General features: G+C 53.8%; 1 protein-coding gene across 1 annotated transcript in view; it reads right to left on the reverse strand.

The window, feature by feature from the left end:
- Positions 1 to 19408, reverse strand: part of KNDC1 (kinase non-catalytic C-lobe domain (KIND) containing 1) — a 48948-nt gene that overhangs the window by 13632 nt on the left and 15908 nt on the right. Inside the window, exons 5-18 of the mRNA XM_006880117.1 lie at positions 19106 to 19223; positions 17346 to 18151; positions 17137 to 17251; positions 16410 to 16481; positions 16265 to 16326; positions 12162 to 12320; positions 11152 to 11229; positions 10090 to 10171; positions 7976 to 8186; positions 7309 to 7904; positions 6683 to 6827; positions 6195 to 6286; positions 4945 to 5351; positions 26 to 119 (exon numbers count right to left, since the gene is read on the reverse strand). Of these exons, the coding sequence (XP_006880179.1) occupies positions 26 to 119; positions 4945 to 5351; positions 6195 to 6286; positions 6683 to 6827; positions 7309 to 7904; positions 7976 to 8186; positions 10090 to 10171; positions 11152 to 11229; positions 12162 to 12320; positions 16265 to 16326; positions 16410 to 16481; positions 17137 to 17251; positions 17346 to 18151; positions 19106 to 19223 (3037 nt within the window). The remainder of the gene's footprint in view (positions 1 to 25; positions 120 to 4944; positions 5352 to 6194; positions 6287 to 6682; positions 6828 to 7308; positions 7905 to 7975; positions 8187 to 10089; positions 10172 to 11151; positions 11230 to 12161; positions 12321 to 16264; positions 16327 to 16409; positions 16482 to 17136; positions 17252 to 17345; positions 18152 to 19105; positions 19224 to 19408) is intronic.

The following is a 19408-nucleotide window of genomic DNA, read 5'->3' on the forward strand; positions in this document are numbered from 1 at the left end:
GCCCCCTCCGCCCTGCCCCCTCCACCTTTGCTTCGTTTTTCCTTCTGCAGTAGCTTCTGGTAAAATTTCAGAGTCTTGCGATAACTCCTCTTCTCCATCATCAGCTGCTGCTCTAGCTCCTGAGGGAAGAACACACCGTGACCCAACGCGGCTGTCGTCTGTGCAGCTTGGGCCCTTGTCCTGTCCTGCCAGCCAGGCCATTCCATTCCTAACCCTCAAGACACCAGATGTGCACAAACTGACACACCATGACCTTAGAGAAGCAGTATGAGCTTCTGTCCAGGGTCAGAGTGTCCCCAACAAGCTGGAGTAGAAGCCTGTTCTGGAGTAGCGTTCGTGTCAGCTGTCTGTCCAGTTTTTGGGGTGGCATCCTGTCCTATAATCTCAAATCTGTGATGGATCTGAGAAGACTTGTTAATTTTAAATTCTTATTTTATTTTATTTTTTTTTTTGGTGTGTGTGTGTACCATCAAATCAGATCTGACAGGTACAGGAGGAGATGGCCCCTCCTTCAGCAGAGCATCAGGTGGATTTGAACCGCGCATCTCTGTGATTGTAGTGCAGCTTTTTGCCACTAGGCCACCAGAGCTCCCTAATATTAAATTTTTTTGAAGAGTTTTCTTTATAGGGATTGGAACCTGACTATGTGTGAAAGTGACTAATTTTAAGGGCAGATTTGGGTCAACTGCACATCACACAGCACATGGGATGCTGAAGAACAAGGCTTGCTGGCCCGTCCTGGAGAATGGACAGACCCAACAATGTCTGGATAGGACCGGCTGCGTCTAAACAAAGCCCTTGAGATACCTTTTAGCTTGTAAAATTTAATCCAAATGAGGCTTTTAAATGAAACATGCAAAGAGCTGGCGTCAGAAAATCAAAAGGGCTGAACTTGCTTGGCATTTCTTAAGCAGAAGGAACTAAAGAACAAATTCAAGCCACAAGTTACAATACTTAAGGATGCTGTGGGCAGAATATTGAATGATCCAGAAAGCATTAAAAGAAGATGGAAGGAATACACAGAGTCACTGTACCAAAAAGAATTGGCTGACACAGAAGAAATTAATGAAAAAACAATATGATCAAGAGGCAATGGTGATGAAGGAGGAAGTTCAAGCTACTTTGAAGGAGCTGATAAAAAACAAGGCCCCCAGGAATTAATGGAATACCAGTTGACATATTTCAACAAACAGATGCTGCCCTGGACATACCAGGTTGTGGCAAGAAATCTAGAGGACAACTACCTGGTCAACTAACTAGAAGAGAGAGATACCTATCTTTTTATTCCCAAAGTGGTGACCTGACAGAGTGTGGAAATTACTGAACACTATCACTAATATCACAGGCAAGTAAAATCCTGTTGAAGATTATAAAAAAATGAGAACTACCAGAAATACAAATGGGATTTAGAAGAGGCTATGGCACTAGAGATATTCTTGCCAAAGTCAGATGGGCCTTGGCTATAAGCACAGAGTACCAGAGGAATGTCTGCATTTCATGGACTATGGAAAAGGATTTGACTGTATGGATCACAATAAATTGTACCTAAGCTTGAGGAGAATGGGAATTCCAGAACACTTGGTTGTGGTCATGTGAAACCTATACTTTACCAAGAAGCAGTTCTCAGAACAGAGCAAGGAAACACTGCATGATTCGAAATCAGGAAAGGAGTGCATCAGGGATGCATCCTATCTCCATACCTTTTCAATCAGTATGTAGAATAGATCATTTGGGAGGCTGGGGCTTTATGACAAGGAATGTGGCATCAGAATTAGAGGAAGACTCATCAACAACCTGCAATATGCAGATAATTCAACCTTGCTTGCTGAAACTGAGGAGGACCTGAGGCATTTGCTGCAGAAGGTCAAGGACTGTAGTTTTCCCAAAAAAAAAAGGACTATAGTTTTCAATATGGCTTGAAGCTCTACATCAAGAAAACAAAGATTCTCACCACAGGGCCAATAGGCAGCACCATGACAGATGAAGAAAAGATTGAGGTTGTTAACAATTTCAGCTTGCTTGGAGCCACAGTCAACACTTTGAGCACCAGCAGTCAGGAAATCAAAAGATGAACTACACTGAGGAAGTATGCTGTCCAAAGTGCTTAAGAGTAATGATGTCAGTCTAGGGACTAAGGTGTGCCTGAGCCAGGCTATATCTTTGCAATTACTTGCTATGCATCAGAAAGCTGAGCAATGATTAAGGATGATAGAAAAAGAATCTATGCCTTTGAGTTGTGGTGCTGGAGAAGAGTATTGAACATACCATGGACTGTCAAGAAAACAACTAGGTCTGTTTTGGAGAGGATGAAACCAAGTTTCTCTTTAGAGGCAAGGATTCTGAAGTTTCATCTCACATACTTTGGGCACATGGCCAGGAGGGACTGGTCCTTGGAGAATGGCATCATGCTTGGAAGGGTTGAAGGACAATGCAGGAGAGGAGACCCGCATTAGGTGGATTGACACAGTAACTGGGATGATGGGGGAAGATGTGTCTGACTCCTTGTTACTGGCTCAGGATAGGGCAGGTTCAGAGCTGTCGTACATAGGGGTGCTATGAGTTGCAGGTGACTTGATGGCTCATGACAACAGGCTTTTCCTAATAGGAAAACATGGGTTAAAGAGACATGAACATGAAAGACTTGAACACTCCAGGCAAAGTGACTACTAAGATCAAATAGACATGAAAACTGACAATACTGGGGACTAGACAGAATAATAAATTTGAAGGAAGTTAGAAAAACTAGGCATTGTATTGCAGACACAGAAGGATAAGAAAGGATGAACAGAAACTGAGGTTATTCATTGGAACTCTGAGAACAAAACTACTTAACAAATGCGATGACAGGAACCATGGAGACTAAAGATCAGAGTGTAGCTCAGCCCTGACATCCGCCCTGGGCATACCTGCAGAGCACAGCACATGGTATAGGTACCTAGTTATATATGGTCTCTATGAGTGAGTGCAAAAGTGCATGGGTACACAAGTGCATAGATGTGCAGGCACACAGGCGTGCAAGTACACAGTGCAGTTTTACAGATGTATAAACACACTAGTACTCAGGCAGACAGGTGGGTAAGTGCACAGGTGTGCAGGTACACAAATATTTAAGTGTCCATAAACACAGATGTATAACTGCACAGGTATCCAGGGGCATAAGTGTGTGAGTACACAGGTACATTAGTCCACAGGTGCACAAAAATACAGATGCACAGGTGTGTGAGTGCACAGGTGCACAAGAACACAGTATACAAGCATGTGAGTGCACAGGTGCACAAGGCTCTCGAGTCGCTCGGCTGTCCTTCCCATCCCTGCTCTCAAGCTGCCTTTTGGTTGCATGTGGGAAGCTCTGGCTACTGGCTGTCCATGTCCTTCACCTGCTCTATAGCTTCCTCTTATGCAGCAGACACAGTGGCCATTGCCCTCAAGGACAGATTTGAACTGTGGCCCTGGAATGGCTTTGCCCAGACTCCTAGGCAGAGATGGCATGGGGAGCTCACCTGGCTGCATCCTGGCTCCAGGAGAGACGACTTCTTCAGAGGGTGCAAGAAAAAGAGGGAAAAGGAGGTCACAGCTCCCTTCTGCCCTCCCTGCAACACGTTCCCATGAACAAGCTACACACCCTGGCATAGTCCTTCATGTCCACAGTTCTTCACCTCCATAAGCAGGAGCCACTTGTACAGTAACACAGCCTCCAACAAGGAGCCTCAGGGTTCACTGAGCCTGCTTGCCCCTGACAGCAGCCCACCCTGAACTCTTGCTGACCCTGTCCTCTGCCCCAGCTTCTCTACCCGGCACAGTATTCCTGCTCCCAGGTGCAAGGTAAATGCTTCCTGTTGCATGAGGTGGTGTGGGGTTGGGAATAGAGGACCTTCAGGTTCCTATGTGGACACAATCAATTGTAAATGCAGGCTCTGGAAAGGGATGGGTGCTGCAAAGTGGAGGCTGAACTGACCTCTGGGACCATGCCCAGGACTCACCCAGGGTCTATGCCTGGGGAGAGTGTGGGTGACCATGACAGGGGACCTTCTGCAGGGCTGCAGTGCCAACTGACCACCAGGATCCAGACTTTGAGACTGTAAGGTCTGTCTTTGTTGTCTGTGAGAATGGACATGACTCTGTGTCCCCAGGTCAGACTGAAGTCAGGCTGTAGTGTTTCTGAAACCTGCTGTCCTGCGGGTGGCAGGTCTTGTGCATGATCCTGGCCTTTGACAGGCAGCTCGAGCTCCGGGTTTCTGGAGTGAGGATGGGCCTGGTGCCAGTGTAGCAGTCCATGGAACACGCCCATGGTCTTCACTCAGCTCTGCTGACCATGAGTCTACTCGTAGAGGATACTGTCCCAAGGACCCAGCCCACACTAGACAGCCAGGAACAGACACCTCTAGCTTTCTGCTCAGAGACAAGAGACTTTGGTGTGCAGACAAGGAAGTGTGGTATCTGTCTGCCGAGGGACCCCAACCTGACAGTGGCCATGGGATGGGTGTATAGGCCTGGCTAATGAGAAGGAAAGCCACCAAGCTGTCCTTCCACAGGGTGTCCTGGAGCACCTGTGCAGGTGAGTGCAGCACTCCTGACTCCAGGGACACCAGTGGAGGTGGGCTGAGCCCAGCACACCCACTCCTGACTCCAAGTGTCCTGGGGCATCTGTGCAGGTGGGTTCAGCACCTCTGACTGACTTGGAACCACCTCCGACCAGCTGTCCTGAGGCAGTTGTACAGGTGGGCACATCACAACCACTCCTGACTCCAGGGACACCTGTGCAGGTAGGCTTAGCACAGCTACCTCTTGACTCTAGGTGGCCCAGGGCACCTGTGTAGGTAGGCTCAGCATATCCACTGCAGACATGCAGGGCACCAGGGGTAGGATTCCCAGGCGCAGCTGTGCATGCTGGTGCCTCTGGACATCACAGTACCACTAGCCTTGCCTGGCCAGGTCTGGACTCACCAGATGCTGAGGATCCGTTTCTGTGGTCTCAGTGGCCTTCTGCCACCCCATTGCCTCCACGTAGCTGTGCACGTCAGTGCTGAAGCAGTCGGCCTCATAAAAGGCACTGCACCAGCCAGGGCTGCAGCTCTGCAGCTCAGCAGGGCTGGGAGCCATGGCCAGTATGCCTTCTTCCAGCTGAGTCACCTCTCCCGAGCTGGGGCTCTCACTGGCCAGCTCAGTGTCTGGGTCCTCAAAGTGTGGACAGCTGCTTCCCACTGCAGGTTCCTTCTCGGCCTTGATGGATTTCTGTGGTCGGAAGCCCACTTCAAAATTGCCCTGGGAGAGGGCCTCTGAGTTGAGGCCTGAGAGTGGCGTGGGGGAGCAAGGCACTCTGCTGTTGTGGGCTGCAGCTGGCTTTTCTCTCCCTGGGAAGCAGAGGCTGTTGTCACTGGACCATGGTCCAGCTGTGCACCAGGGCACAGGCCCCTCAGTGACCAGGTTCTGTTCTAGAGATGCCATAAGGCCCATCCTGCCCTGAGAGACTGACATACAGGCCTGAGCTGCTCCTCTGTGGATGTGAACACGAGGAAGCATGGATGTGTGCCCAGGATGTGATGGTGCTTTCCTTCCCCTGATTTTTCTGATTCTAACTCCTCACTTGACATTGTGAGTAATGTGCATGCTGCCCAGTCCCTGCCATTATCACCTTTGCTCCCTTGATGCCCAGAATTTCCATCTTTTTTCCTGGAATATTTAAAACAAATCCAGCTCTCTTGACTGTCCACCAACACTGCATCAGGGACCACCGTGCTGTCAGGTGCACGGATCCCACAGGTTCCCTCTGCTGTGGGCCCCACAAGCACCCCAGGCTCCAGGACCCTTCATGGCACCCCCTTCCCACATCCCATGGGCACCTCAGGCTCCAGGACCCCTTAGCCAGGAGCTTACCAGCTCCTGCTTTGCCTGAACAGAGACTTGGTGCCAACAACCAACCCCAGATTCCAAGCAGCAGCAAAGTCCCTAACCCTAACCCTGTCCTGCTGGATCCAGTTGTTGGCTGTTTCCAACCTGCCCTGGCCATGCTCAACCTGGACCTCTGGCAGTTGCAAGGTCCTCTTGGAGCCAGGTCCCAGGCTGGCCCAGGAAGCCTTTGGACAGCAAGTGTGAAATTTCAGTAAAGAGGCTTGTAAACTCTTCGTAGAAGCCCAGAAAGGGTGAGCTGGACTGAGTAGCCCCACATGCCTGCCCCAACCCAAGGCATCGCTCACCTGGCCTGGGCCCTGAGGGTCTTTTGCTGGATGTGGAACAGCTGCTGGCTGGGACATGACTCTCAGGCTGTGGCTCAGCGTCCTCAGAAACACTGTGGTAAAGAAACAGGCCAGGCTTATATGGGGAACTTCTCTAGCCTGGGTGTGGCCTGCTGGGGTGCAGCCTGCTGGGGTGCAGTGAGGACCCCCACCAGCACCCCATGTGGTAGCACATCCTGGGAAAATCAGTGTTTTCCCTCCTCCCAAGAGGCCTTTAGGTAATCTGCCAGATGAGTCATCTCAGGAAATGTGGACCCCTAGGCTCCACCCCACCCCATCCATGGGCCAGGAGCCTTTTCTTTTCTCAGAAGGAATCTGGGGAAGCTGTGGGAAGGAGGGTTGGCAAAGATTTCTGATGTCAAGGTGGAGGTCCAGGGGAGGGCTGAGCTATAGGTCCAGGCAGACAAAGGGTTAGCCTGGGGTTCTGGGGCCACAGGGAGGGGTCCTACCCCTCAGAGGGTGAGGTGGTCCCGTTGACAACATTGAACAGGTTCTGCAGTAACTTCTCATTCCAATAAAGGTCACAGAACTTCTCTGATATGGCGCCGCAGAAAGTGGCGAAAGTGAGGTCCTTCAAGGCGTAGATGTATTCCCCTGGATTTAGGAAGGTCCGGGAGCAGTTACAGTATTGGGTTACCGCACATCTAGGGCATGAGTAAGGCTAAAAATCCTGACTCCTGAGCTGCGGGCTTTGGTCTCAAGGGCTGGGGCGTGGGGGGGGCGGGGGGCGCGGAGAAGGGAATGCGGATGGACGCTGAGCTCTGGGCTACGGGTCAGCCATGCGGGGCTCTAGGAAGAGGGAAGCAGCTGGGTTCTAGGACAGGAGAGGGGGGTGGGGAGGCCTCCAGCATTGCTCCAGTCCCCTGGGGCGGAGTTCTACGCACGTGAGACTACTGGACAGAAGGCGAATGAGGGCTGGGAGGGACGCTGAGACTCCAACCCCCCCCAGTTCTGGTCTGCACCCCACTGCTCTGTCCCCATCTCCCGGTCTTAACAGCACCCTACTCCTTAGCCTAGTCTCAGCCCCGCCTGCACCCGCTTGGCCCAGGGCCTTCCCTAGGGTCCTGAAGCGCACCCATGATCAGGGCTTCCAGCCCGTTGTCCAGGTAACCATCGAAAGCGAACTCTTCCTGGATGAGGCGCATGGCCTCCTGCAGCGAGGGACAAGTGGTCCTCTGTTGTGGCGGGGTGTCCGCGCCTGGGGGGCACGCCCTGCGGTCAGCAGGCCTGGCTCGGTCTCTACCTGCAGAACCCCGGGGACCATTTGAGCTGGCCTGATCTGGGCGCTCGGTGGTCGGGCCCCTGGGCGTTTTGGGCAGGCGGCGTGGACCGTGACTGGTTGAGGGGATCCCAGGGTATGTAGGCTCGAGGCCCCCACAAGTGGCGTCCAGCCGAACCGGCTCTTCCGGGGGCTGCTCGGGCCGAGCTTGTGTCTTCCGGGGCGGGGCGGGCGGAGAAGCCGGGACTGTGGAGTTGGAGGTCTCCGAGGATGCAGCGTCTCCCGGCCGGTGGACCGGAACGGGGGGCGCAGGGCAAGGACGCTCCTCCGCAGACTCTGGGAAGCCCGCTGGGGGTGCGCCCTGCGGCTCTGCGGCTGGCGCCCGCGAATCGGCACTACCAGCAGCCCGACCGCCTCGCCCCTCGGGGTCGGGGGCTGCAGCCCGCTCGTCCCTGCTGGAGAAGAGGCAGAGCGCTGAGTGGGGGGCCTGCGCCCTGCGCCCCCTCGCCCCGGCGGCACTCACGCGGTGTCTTCCTCCGGCTGGAGCGCGACGGGACTGAAGTGCTCGGCCGCCGCCGGGAACGCAGTCAGCAGCTCGGTGGCTTCGGAGCGGGAGGCAGCTGTGTCCGCTGGGGGGCCGCGCATTGTGGCCAGCTTGGCGTCCTCGTCGACGGCCACGAAGCCTGAGGACAGGTCCACGTCAGGACCACCGTACACACGGCCACTGCCCCATACTGGACCACCAGGAGCCGGTCCTCTTGTCGAGCCCCCCCGCACCCCTCAGCCCAAGCCCGCGCACCTCCCAGAGCCTACCCCTGCCCCCCAGCTCGGCCCCACACTTCAGATTCTCCAGAGCTCACCCCCGCCCCCCCCCCCCCGCCCGGCCCCTGCACGTTTCAAGCCTGCCTCGAACTCGCCAGCCCACCCCTGCTCTCCCCAGCCCTCCTCGCACTCCCACAACCCGCCCTCACACTACTCCCTCCTGCACACCCAGCCCGCTCCCGCGCTCCCGAGCCCTCCCCTGCACACACCTTGCGCCCCCTGAGCCTGTCCCCGCGCCCTCCTTGAGTCCCCCTGAGCCTCCCCAGCCCCCCGCCCACCCCCATGGCCCCCTTGAGCTCGCCCTCACGCCTGCCTGCGCGCCCCCCCAGCCCAAGCCTGACCCCCGCATCCTCCAGCTGCCTCGCCCAGAGCCTGAGCCCGCCCCTGCCTTCCTAGCCCCCTCTCCCCGCCTGCACCTCTCAGAGCCCGACCTTCAGAGTCCCACCCCCATGGAGAGAGGGCGGGAGGGAGTGTCAAGGAGGCTGGATGGAGGGTGAGGGGCTGGAAGGGCCAGGGGTCCTGCTCAGGGAGGTTGTAGTGAGGAGGACCTGGTGATACAGGAAGGTCAGGTGCTCTTCCAGGGAAGGGCGTGGCAGGTGGCTTCCATGAACGCTGTGGCCTTGGGAACACTGACCCTACAGGGTCACCATGTGCCACAGTGACTCCCGTTCCTTTTTATTTTTCCTTTGGTAATGAAGGACAATGAAGGTTTTGTTGTACATACAACAATGTGATTGGGGTAATCGGAATGGGTGTATCAGTGCCATTGGCACAGGACAGAGCAGAGTTTAGGGCTGTTGTACGTAGAGTCTCTATGAGTCGCAAGCGGCAACAACAACAACAATGAAGGACATACTTTGGACATGTTTCAAGGCGGGATCAGTCCTTGGAGAGGCGACATCATGCTTGGGAGGAGAGACAGCTCAGGAGAGGAAGACCCACGATGAGATGGGTTGATTCAGTGACTGGGGAAATGGGGGTATGTGTGTGAGATTGACACAGGTCAGAGCAGGGTTTAGGGCTTGTGTACATAGGGTCTCTATGAATCAACACCACATAACAACAACAATGAAGGAAACATACAGAAATCACATGTTCAGACAGAACATGCTCACACAGCCCGTAGGGGAGTAAGGAGTTGGGAGGGTGCCACCTCCCAGGACTGGGTAAGGCTGGTCCCCTGGAGGGCGCTGGGGATCATGGGGCTGGAGGGTAGTGGCAGGGACATCAGGGCACAGCCCAAGTGGATATTGTAGTTTGTGTCACCCCAGGACAAGTCAGTTATTGAACTTCCTCACAGAGCACTTGGCCCTCCTCACCTTTCCTACCCTGCCCCAGAGAGCCCCTCTGCCAATCTGCCCCTTCCTCCACCCAGCGAGTCCCCTCCCCCTCTCCCACCCTACCCCTTCCCACCAGCCCTGCCCTTCCCACAGTGCAATGGCAGGTGGACTGCTGTAGCTGAGGGTGACCTTCCTGACGACAAGGTACCAAACTGGTTTAACTGCAGTGACAGTTCTGCCTCTGCAGGCTCCCTCCTTATAGCACCACACATCTGCCACCCACTGCCACCACCACCATGGACTCTGAGGCCATTTTAGTGGCTCTCCCTCTGTCAGAAGATGCCATCCACACGCCCCAATGAAGCCACTGCCACAGCCCGAGAGCCAACTCTAATTCACTGATGGATGAACCAGAGCTCTAAGAGGGCAGGCTGGACTCCAGTTCAGTGAGTATTGGACATGCTGCCCTGGTCCCCTTCGGCTACTCATGTACACGTGAGACTGAGTGCAGGAGCCTGAGGTTCACGGACTACACCTGGACTGGGCTCAGGAAGCAGTGCCAGATCAACCACTGAGAAAGTATTTTGGAGACTGATGGTTTCTTCCTCCTGGTAAACCTGGGGCAGAAGCTTCTGTAAGGCAGTGCTCACAAAGACATTAAAAGCCTTAAGCTGAACACATTCCACCTCTGTGACTCCACAGTGCCTTTTCCCAGTTACTGTTACACAGACCAGCTTGTGCTCAGGGGGCTGATGAGAGATTGTACAAAGGAAATGGAGGACCTGTAGATCAGGAGAGTGAAGGGTGTGCATCTCAGGAGTATAAAGGGTACCTGCTCAGGAGGATGGGGTGTCTGCGGGACAGGGAGATGGGGGTCTGCTGGTCAGGAGACAGAGTGTCTGCGGGTCAGGGGGATGGGGGTCTGCTGGTCAGGAGACAGAGTGTCTGCGGGTCAGGGGGATGGGGTGTCAGGGGGATGGGGTGTCGGGGACAGGGTCTGCAGGTCAGGAGACAGTGTCTGCGGGTCAGGGGGACCGAGGACCTGCAGGTCAGGGGGATGGGGTGTCTGTGGGTTAGGGGGATGGAGGACCTGCAGGTCAGGGGGGAAGTAGAACCTGCAGACACTTCTGTTTTGTTCTGAAGAGCCTCCAGGTGTTTGCCAATTGAAGCCCTTTCTGGCTTGTCTCTAGAGGATGGATGATGATCTCTTGGCTGAAACCCTGTGTTACTCAGAGCCACATCTGTTAGATGCCTGATTGGGGGAATCACATGACTTGTCTGCAGGGAGGCATCTGGACTACTCTGCTGACCCATGCACAACAAAGACAGGAGGGCCAGCAGACAGTTTTATTCATTGTGCTGAACCTCACAGCCTTGAGAAGGCAGGAGAGGGGAGTGGTCAAAGGAAACCCTGAGAGCTGAATCCCTCCCCTGCTCCCCAGCAATAGTCTAAGAGAAGTCAAATTATTAATTTAAGAAAAATCATTACTCTCTTTTGCAACTTCTATGTGGATCCGACAGTAAACACTTTACACCCAGGCTCTCCAGAGATAGAGCAGAGCGCGTCACAAGTGAGCTTTGAACATGTCCACCTTACCTTACAGGTAGATGCACTCAGGTGGGCTAAAATCTTCTTGCTGTCCATGCCTCGCTGAAGGAGGTAGCTGTTGCACATCTGAAATCAGGAGACAGTGGGCAGTTGGCATGGGTTCGAGACAAGTGGCTCAGGTGCCAGGGAAGGTAAGCAGTGGGGGAGGATGCGTGTGGATATGCCAGACTCTGGAAGGAGACCTGTCTGCAGTTGGTGAGATAGAGCCAGTGACACCTTTGAGTTAGGGGTCCCCAGGTATGCCCATGTGTAGGGGTGTGGCATGGTTGGGTGTGGGTATAGGATGTGGCATGACAGGGTGCACAGCAGACCTGACACCCACTTTTTGCAGGGTCAGACACTGATAGTTGGATGAAGTCCCTTTTCATCTAAGACTGGGTTGGTATGGTGAAGACAACGATTTAGTTTTTCCACCTGAAGGATGTTTCAAGAGCACCAGGCACCTTTTCCTAGTGGAAACTCTGACAGGTATCATTCTCATCTGGTGGGAGCCACCAAAGACAGCTTGGGAACACCTGAACCAGGCCCAGGGCAGCTGGAGTGGAGAGGCTGTACCCCTCCAAAGCCCATCTCTCAGTCTGCTTCCACCCAAACTGGGGACCCCCGGCTCCATCTCCAGCTTCTGCCTGACAAAGGCGGCAGGAGGGTGGTCTCATGATCAGCTCCAGCTCATGCCCCAGCAGGATGCCATGCTTGTCCCATGAGCTAAAGGTGTGAGGCCAGGAGGGGACCTCAGAAGGGAGGGGGAGGAAGGGAAATTGGGGCTCCTGGCAGAGCCTTAGAGCAGCTCTCCAGTGCTTGACTTGAGGCATCTCCAGCTTGATTTCAGTCCGAAGGAAGCGTTGGCAAAGACCAGTGGTCTGTGAAATGTTGCTGATATAATGATGCCCACCCATTTCCAGCTACACCTGTCGAACTCCCCAAGCCCTTCATGCTCAGCTTAGCAGTGGAGGCCCATCACTTCAGGCTGGGCCACAGATGTGGCTGCGGGCCATTACCTTGATGGCCTCGGCTGCAGAGAGCCGATCCTGGGCGCTGCGTCTGGCCATGTCCAACAGTAGGGCCTTGAGTCTGCGTGGCAGGGGCAACTTTTGGTCACGGGGAATGCTGAACTTGGCTGCAGTCCACAGGACAGCCGCCACGCAGTACACAGAGGCCTGGGTGAGCAGAGAGGGGGATGGTGCTGTGGGCCAGTCATGTACACCAGTACGGCCTTGCCCTCAGGGTGCCAGGGGATCGCCCCACCAAGTGACCACTGAGGCTCGTCCCATGCTGGCCTCTGTCAGGACTCCTCAGCCTCCTGCACTCCTTTACTGCCCTGGCCCATGAGGGTGGCTGGGGATCTAGTGTGTAACAGGGACGCAGGCCATTTGTTCATGTGGGAACATTGACACTGCAAATCGACTGCTGTCTCATGCATCTGGGCTTAATGTATTGTTTTGTGGATTGACTTAATGACGTAATGGATAAAATGTTAGAAACACAGATTGAGTGGACAATATCATTGTCTAGAGCTCTTACAATTATGAGCAGCACAAAAGCCATCTATTGTCTTCAGATGTTGCTCATCGAGGGTCAAGTTATCATATGCAGTAACAGAAAAGATCCAGCGACCTTCACTTTCAACGAGAGCTACACTCATCAGTGATTGGTGGGTGGTGGATACAAGTTGGGTAGAAATCCACAAAGCTTCCTAAGAGAATCTGCTGGTTCTATGGAATGATCCACAAAGCATGGTGGCATTTGACTATTACTTGTACATTGTTTCTAACACATCCTTGATGTCAAATTTGTAATATACATGTGTGTCCTTAAAGGTACATATTGAGTTCAGAGTTGTTGAGCTCCACTAGCACACCACGGGCTCCCAGAGATCCCAGCCAGGAGAGTGTGAACTGACCTGCTCCCTCCCCGACTCCTTGCCATGTGTGAGGACAATGAAACGATGGAGTCCGGTCTCAGCCTGGTTTCTGCATCTAGTCTCGATGGGTCTACAGTTTTGTTTATTTGCTTTTGTGTTGACTACTTCTGGTTTGGCTATCAGGATAAAAGTCATCCATAACGTGAACTGGGAAGTTCACCTCTGTGGTTTATTGAATGTCTCATCATCTGACATTTCACATTTGTAACAACAGTGTGTGCTTACTCTCCCGCTGGGGACTGGCAGGAACGTATGCCCAGGGACGGGGCAAGGGCAGTGGCGCTGTGGTGCTGGCTCCTGTGCCAGGACCTTGGCGGGGCCTGGATCCGCACTGGCTTCGCAGTTACAGGATGGGTGTGTTAGTTATGTAATGAGGGGGTCCGTTAAATTGTGATCCATTTGTGATCTTTGTGTCATCCTTCACTTTCACATGATGTGGATTTCACATAACAGCTGGTGTCTGGAACCTAATCATGCCAACATATGAAGTGCACACATCTTTCATGTTTTCTTCAAGAGATTGTGTAGAGTTGGTATTACTGCAAATGTTTGGCAGAATTCTGCAGCGAGACAATATAGTTTAGTGATTTACTTTTGAGAGTTTTTAAATGAAAGATTCAGATTCTTTAATAGCTGTGGGCGATTCCAGAGATCTATTTCTCATTGGGTGAATTGTGGTTGCGTGTGGGTTTTGAGGAGTCAGCACATTCTGTTTAAGTTATCACAAGTACGTGTGCAGCCTATAGTGGGTCGTTTGTCTGTTCGGTGAAGTATCCACGTTGTATTCCTTTCACACCTTTTTTCCTCTTCCCTGTTCATAAGGAGCCCTGAAAGTGCAGTAGTTAGAGCTTCTCTTATAAATAACTGTTGGTGGTTCAAACATCCGCCCTCTTCATGGAATAAAGAGGTGGGGTCTGCTCTGGTAGTGACGGCAACCTTGGAAACCGGTGGGCACAGCTCCCCTCTGTCCTGCAGGGCCCCTGTGAGTTAGGCTTGACTTGAGGATGACAGGAACCATTATTTCTCTGAGTGCTTTTTCTGCTCCACCATCTTTCTTCTTTCCCTACAAGACTTTTGACATGAACGTTGGATCATGAATCATTTCCTACACATCCTTGAGGTGCTGTTCATTTTTTTTAGTCTAATTTATTTCTGTTGTTTAGACTAGATTTCCATTTATCTTTCAATCTACTCATTCTTTCTTCTTACATCTTTGTTACTTTTTAAGTTCTAAAGTTGCTACCTGGGAGTTCTGTTGATGTATGTAGGAGCTGCCCGGCTGAGTCAAGGCAGCCCCTCCCGGTCGGGCAGAGGCACCGGCTGTGCCCTGGAGGAAGATGGAGAGTCTCTTCTCATGTGATTTACAGCCTTGGACAAACCTGTGGTGGGTCAGCTCTAATGAGCTGAGCTGAAAATGGCCATCTGCTTCTTTCTGTTTTCTGTTTTCTTGCTTAGAGTTATCATTTTTCTTTGGTTTTGAATATGCTCTTAATTATTGAGACAATTTGATGATGGCTGCTTTAAAATTCCTGGGTTCTTTATAGCGTCTCCACCATTCTGGTGTCATTGCTTATTGCTTCTCTTTTTCACTCATTCTGAGAGCTTTCTGCTTCTTGGCACACTCACTGTCACCAAGTTGCTTCCAACATACAGGGGTCTTGTATTTGATTTCTGAGGCTGGAAGTCTAAACAAGGGGGGGCTACCTCCCTTTTGCCCATGGAAGAGCTGGTGGATTTGAACTGCTGGAGGTAGTCTTTTGGTTAGGAACACAACACCCGGCAGACCACACTGACACCATGGTTCTTTCTAACGAGTAGTTTTTTAATTGAAACTTTGACATTTTTCTATTTTGGTTCTAGGTCTTATGTAAACCTATTTTAGCTAGCCTTCCCTGGTGCCGTTTTGACAGGGAAGGGAGGATGCGACTTCATTACTGAGAGGGGAGGGGGTGATGTCAAGATTCTCCCTGCTGACACTGAGAAGGAGGACTTCTGATTTTTGCTGGGTAGGGTGAAAGTTCTGATTCCCCATTGGGTGTGCTCAAATATGTCCTTGGCTGGGAGGGGAGGTGGCCTCCTCACTGCTTCCCATGTGACACCATGAGGGGGTCAAGGTGGCCTCACCACCACCACCGCCACCACCAGCAGCAGGCCTGACTCTCCACTAGACTTATCTGAGAGAAGTTGGGGTGCCTTGTTCCTAAGAGGTAGCAGCAGCAGTTCAGGTTCCCATGAGGTCTCCTCTGCCACTGGCGGCAGTGATTCTCATTACTGACCGATGGAGGTGTAAGTGGTGACCCCCAGCTCAGCCCCTCTGACAGGGCCTCAGCGAGGAGCTCCTTGTTACAGCTGTGAGAGGGACAGGTCTGCTGTCCACTCTGCTGTTACGCATACAGATGGGGCTGTTTTCTCTATTGTCAGCGAATGAGTGGCTCCTCTGACTTTCTGGAGCAAGCAGTTACTGCAGACTGTTTTTCCAGAGTAAGGTGTGCAGACGATGGTTTCTGGGCGAGCGGTTCCTGTCCGATAGCTTTTCTCTTGCTGGTCTGCCTATCGTGGGCCCATGTTTCTGGGCTTTTTGTCTACAGCTATTGGTGTTTCTGAATTGGTGGCTTCTTCAGTACGTCTGGGACAGCTTCCCCACTGTTTAGCTACTTCTGTCCTAAGGCAGGCTTGCCTTCTCTCCACATTTCAGCCTCCTAAGTGTGTTTTACATACAGGTTTTAGTGCTCTTAGCGGGCAGAATAGGAACCGTGTGTTTCTCCTCTTCCCAGAAGCAGAAGCTCTGCCTTGGTTTTGAGTCTGATTGAACTGAGTCTGTTTACTGATGACTCCCTAACTACTGCTGTTGGTCCAGGAACCTGGACAGGTGGCCTCATGTACTATTACTTCTGCCTGTTGATGCAGAGGCCGGCTAGGGCAGCAACCTCTGAACCATGTCCCCTGGGACCCTCAAGGGTCACACTTGCTGGGTGGACACTGCCTGTGACCATATCAATAGCCAGAGGAGGTGGGAGTGGGCGGTGTCCTCCTGGGACTTGCCATGATCCCCTCGCACCCCAGCACCACGCCCCTCCCCCCTCTCCCTTCTTAGAGTGGTAGGAGTGGGCAAGCCTGACCGTGAGGGTCTACAGGCCCTGGGCTGGGCTGGGGAGTGTAGAAGAGGGCAGGCTGGATTACCTTTTCTGTCACCTGCTCCTTCTCAGCGACTTCAGGTGCCAGGAAAAAGGAATTATGTGAACCTGAGAGAGAACCCCAGACCTGGATTAGTTCTGCTCTCACCATGCAAACACAGGAGTGCAGCCCCGGGGTACATCATACTCACTGTTGGCAGGGGGCACCCCAAAGAGCACGCTGCCATCGTCCACAACCAGCACGCACTCCAGGCACAGATAAGCTGTGGGAAAGGTGTGTCAGGGGCCAGCTTTCGAGCGGGCAGTGGCATCTCAGGGTCTTCTGCTCCCGCCACCCCAGGGCCCTCTGGGGACTGTGGTCCTGAGCCAGGGGCAGGGCTCCTCTTAGCCTCCCTATCACATGGGGCAGGCCTGAGAGTGGAGTGCTCAGTTCCCTCACAGCCCCCCAGGGCTGCCTCCATGGCTGTAAGAAATCTGCTTCCTGGGCAGAGTTAGGGTGGAGCACTGGCCCCTCTCTCTGCCCCAGAGGAATGAGGACCCTGTGAGCCAGGTAGGCCACTCTGCTGGTGCATGCACACTGAGCCAAGGCGTGGAGGGGACATGGCCACACCACCCCTGGAGCCCTGTGGACACCACCTTGCACCACCCACCACCAGCCTTGTAGAATCGGCCTGACAGCCGTGGACCATCACCATATTAAATGTCCCTCCCCTAGAACCAGTTTCGCCTCCCTGGGACGATGTCATATTGGGACTGTGTGGCCAAGTGCTGATGACCCCTTCTTTTCAGTAGGGGTGAAGCATCTGCCCACTCCTCTCACCCCCCCAGCTCTGAGGTCCATGCTGACCACCGGGCCCTGGCCAGTGGCTCTCCAACCCTGTGGTCTGCCAACCGTGGTGTCACGGGGACCAGCCTCACCTGGGAACTCGATGTAGGTCTGCAGGGTGAGAAGGCTCTGGTGGCACAGTGCCCACAGCTCGTACTCCCGGAAAGGGCGGCTGAGCTTCTCCAGCAGGTCCTGCAGGGACACCCACTGGGGGAGGGGCATGGTCAGGGACTATAAGCTGCCCCCAACCTACAGAGAGCCGGGCTCCTTGTGGCTGCACCCCTGGGGAACAGGCACCCACCTGTTCCATGCCTTGGCCCTTAGGCTGCCCGGTGGCTTCTGCCATGCAGTGAGTCTCAGGGTCTCCATCACTGTCTCCAGGGTCTGGGGCACATGGCTGGGGGCTGTCCTCCACAGGTCTCTGACTGGGGCAGGATGTGGCCCTGGCTGACTGCAGGGGCTCTTCTGCTGCTACCCATTCGGGGATGCTGGCTGCCTCTGCTTGGCTGAGATCTCCTGGCCTAGAGCCACTGTCTGGTCTGGCCCCTGGCAGAGCCCATCTGTCTCCATGGCTGCCTGTGTCTTGTGTCTGGTCCACTGGGGTCTCAGGTCCCTCCTCGGGCCACAGCCTGACCTTGGGCAGCACCCTGAAGGCCAGAAGGCCGTTCTTCCCTTCTGGATAGGTCTTCCAGCAGTCAGCAGAGAGCAGCTCAGAGAGGGGCAGCTGGCTTCTGGTCAGCGACAGGCAGAGGGCGCTGGCTTCAGTACCCTCAGCCAGGAGCCGAGGGAAAGTCTTCACCTTCCTCAGGCGGCTCCTCTTCAGCAGGCTGCGGTCCAGGTCCCCCAGGGGACCCCGGGTGTCCAGCAGGAGGCTGGCCAGCCGCTCTGAGCTCAGCCCCTCCCCATCTCGGCTCTCACCATTCCTGATTGGGGCCGGGAGTAGTGGCTTCGGTGGTGGTGGGAGATGGACACTCCAGCTGCTTTCTTGCTCTAGGATGTGGGAGCCACCCATGGACAGGCCCTGGTCAGCACCACGGTCCCCATGCTGTCCCCTGGGCCCCGCACTTGTAGATAGGACTCTCCCCTGCCAGGAAGCCTCACTGACATCTGCAGGGGAGAGTGGTGCCACAGCGAGCAAAGGCAGGACCTGGCAACCAGGCTCCAAGACCCCTGGGCACAGAGTCTCAGGCAGGCAGCCTCCTTCCCTCTCAGAGCCAGCACCAGCACTCCCTCCCTTCCTTAATCACCTAACTCCAGCTAATTAAGGTGGCTCCAGAAGGCTCTGGAAGGCCTCTGGGCCTCTGTCTCCCAGTCCAGGCTGGACAGGCTCAATCCTAGGAGAGGCCATGGCCCTCTTAATTACTGCACCAAAAAAAGCACATTTATTTCTGTCTGACTCCAAAGCAGTAGCCCACAGAGAGGGAGTTAAAGAGACTCAGCTTAGCCCAGCCCTGACCAGTCCAGTGCAACCCAGCCCAGCTCAGCTCTGTCCACTCAAGATGTCTGCCAGGCACAAGGCCTCTTTGTGAACAGCTCCTCGCCACCCTCTGAAGTCTGCTTTTCATGAAACTATGGATGGTGGTCCAACATAGTCCATCCCACTGCTGTACCAATACCCCAGCTGTGTGTTTACATCTCTGTATGTATGACTGTGTGCATGTGTGTGCTTGTTTGCACATGGCCCTGAGCATGTATGTCCATGTGAGTGTGTGTACTTGTATGCACGTGTGCGTGCATCTCTGTGTGTGTGTGCTTGTACGCACATGATGGTGAGGGTGTGTGTCTATGTGGATGTGTCCACTTCTATGTGTATCTGTATAAGTATGTGCATGTCTATGTGTAAATGTGTGTGTGCACATGTTGATGTGTACATTGGGGTTAGTGTATGTGTGCATGGATCTGCTTGTGTGCATGTGTTCATAAATGTATGTGCAAGCCCACGTACATGTGTGTGCCAGTACCTGTATGTGCACCTGTGTATGCTCAGGTCTGTGCGTGTGAACATGTGCACATACATGTGCATGCGTTTGTGTATGTGCATATGTACACACGTATGCTCACCTGGCAGTACTCCGAAAGACTCAATGGAAAGTACCCTCCTTCCGACAGCCGAGAGGCTGCGACAGAGGTGACAGGACGAGGTGCTTGTCATCCGCTGCTCACACAGTGCGATGATGTTCTGTGGACATGGCGGAAGGGGCGCTCACGGATATGTGGGGATGTGGGGAGGGCGCGCTCGCAGACACAGCCTGGAATGCTACTTTGCGGTCCAGAAAGTGGGGCGCTGGGGTTACAGGTGCCCAGCGATCCACACAGCCCATGGATACCTGAGGCCATGCCTTTTCATAATAGCAACTTAGCGGG

The sequence above is a fragment of the Elephantulus edwardii genome, unplaced genomic scaffold, assembly GCF_000299155.1.
Source record: "Elephantulus edwardii isolate Elephantulus edwardi_28Jun2011 unplaced genomic scaffold, EleEdw1.0 scaffold00006, whole genome shotgun sequence".
Lineage (NCBI taxonomy): Eukaryota > Metazoa > Chordata > Mammalia > Macroscelidea > Macroscelididae > Elephantulus > Elephantulus edwardii.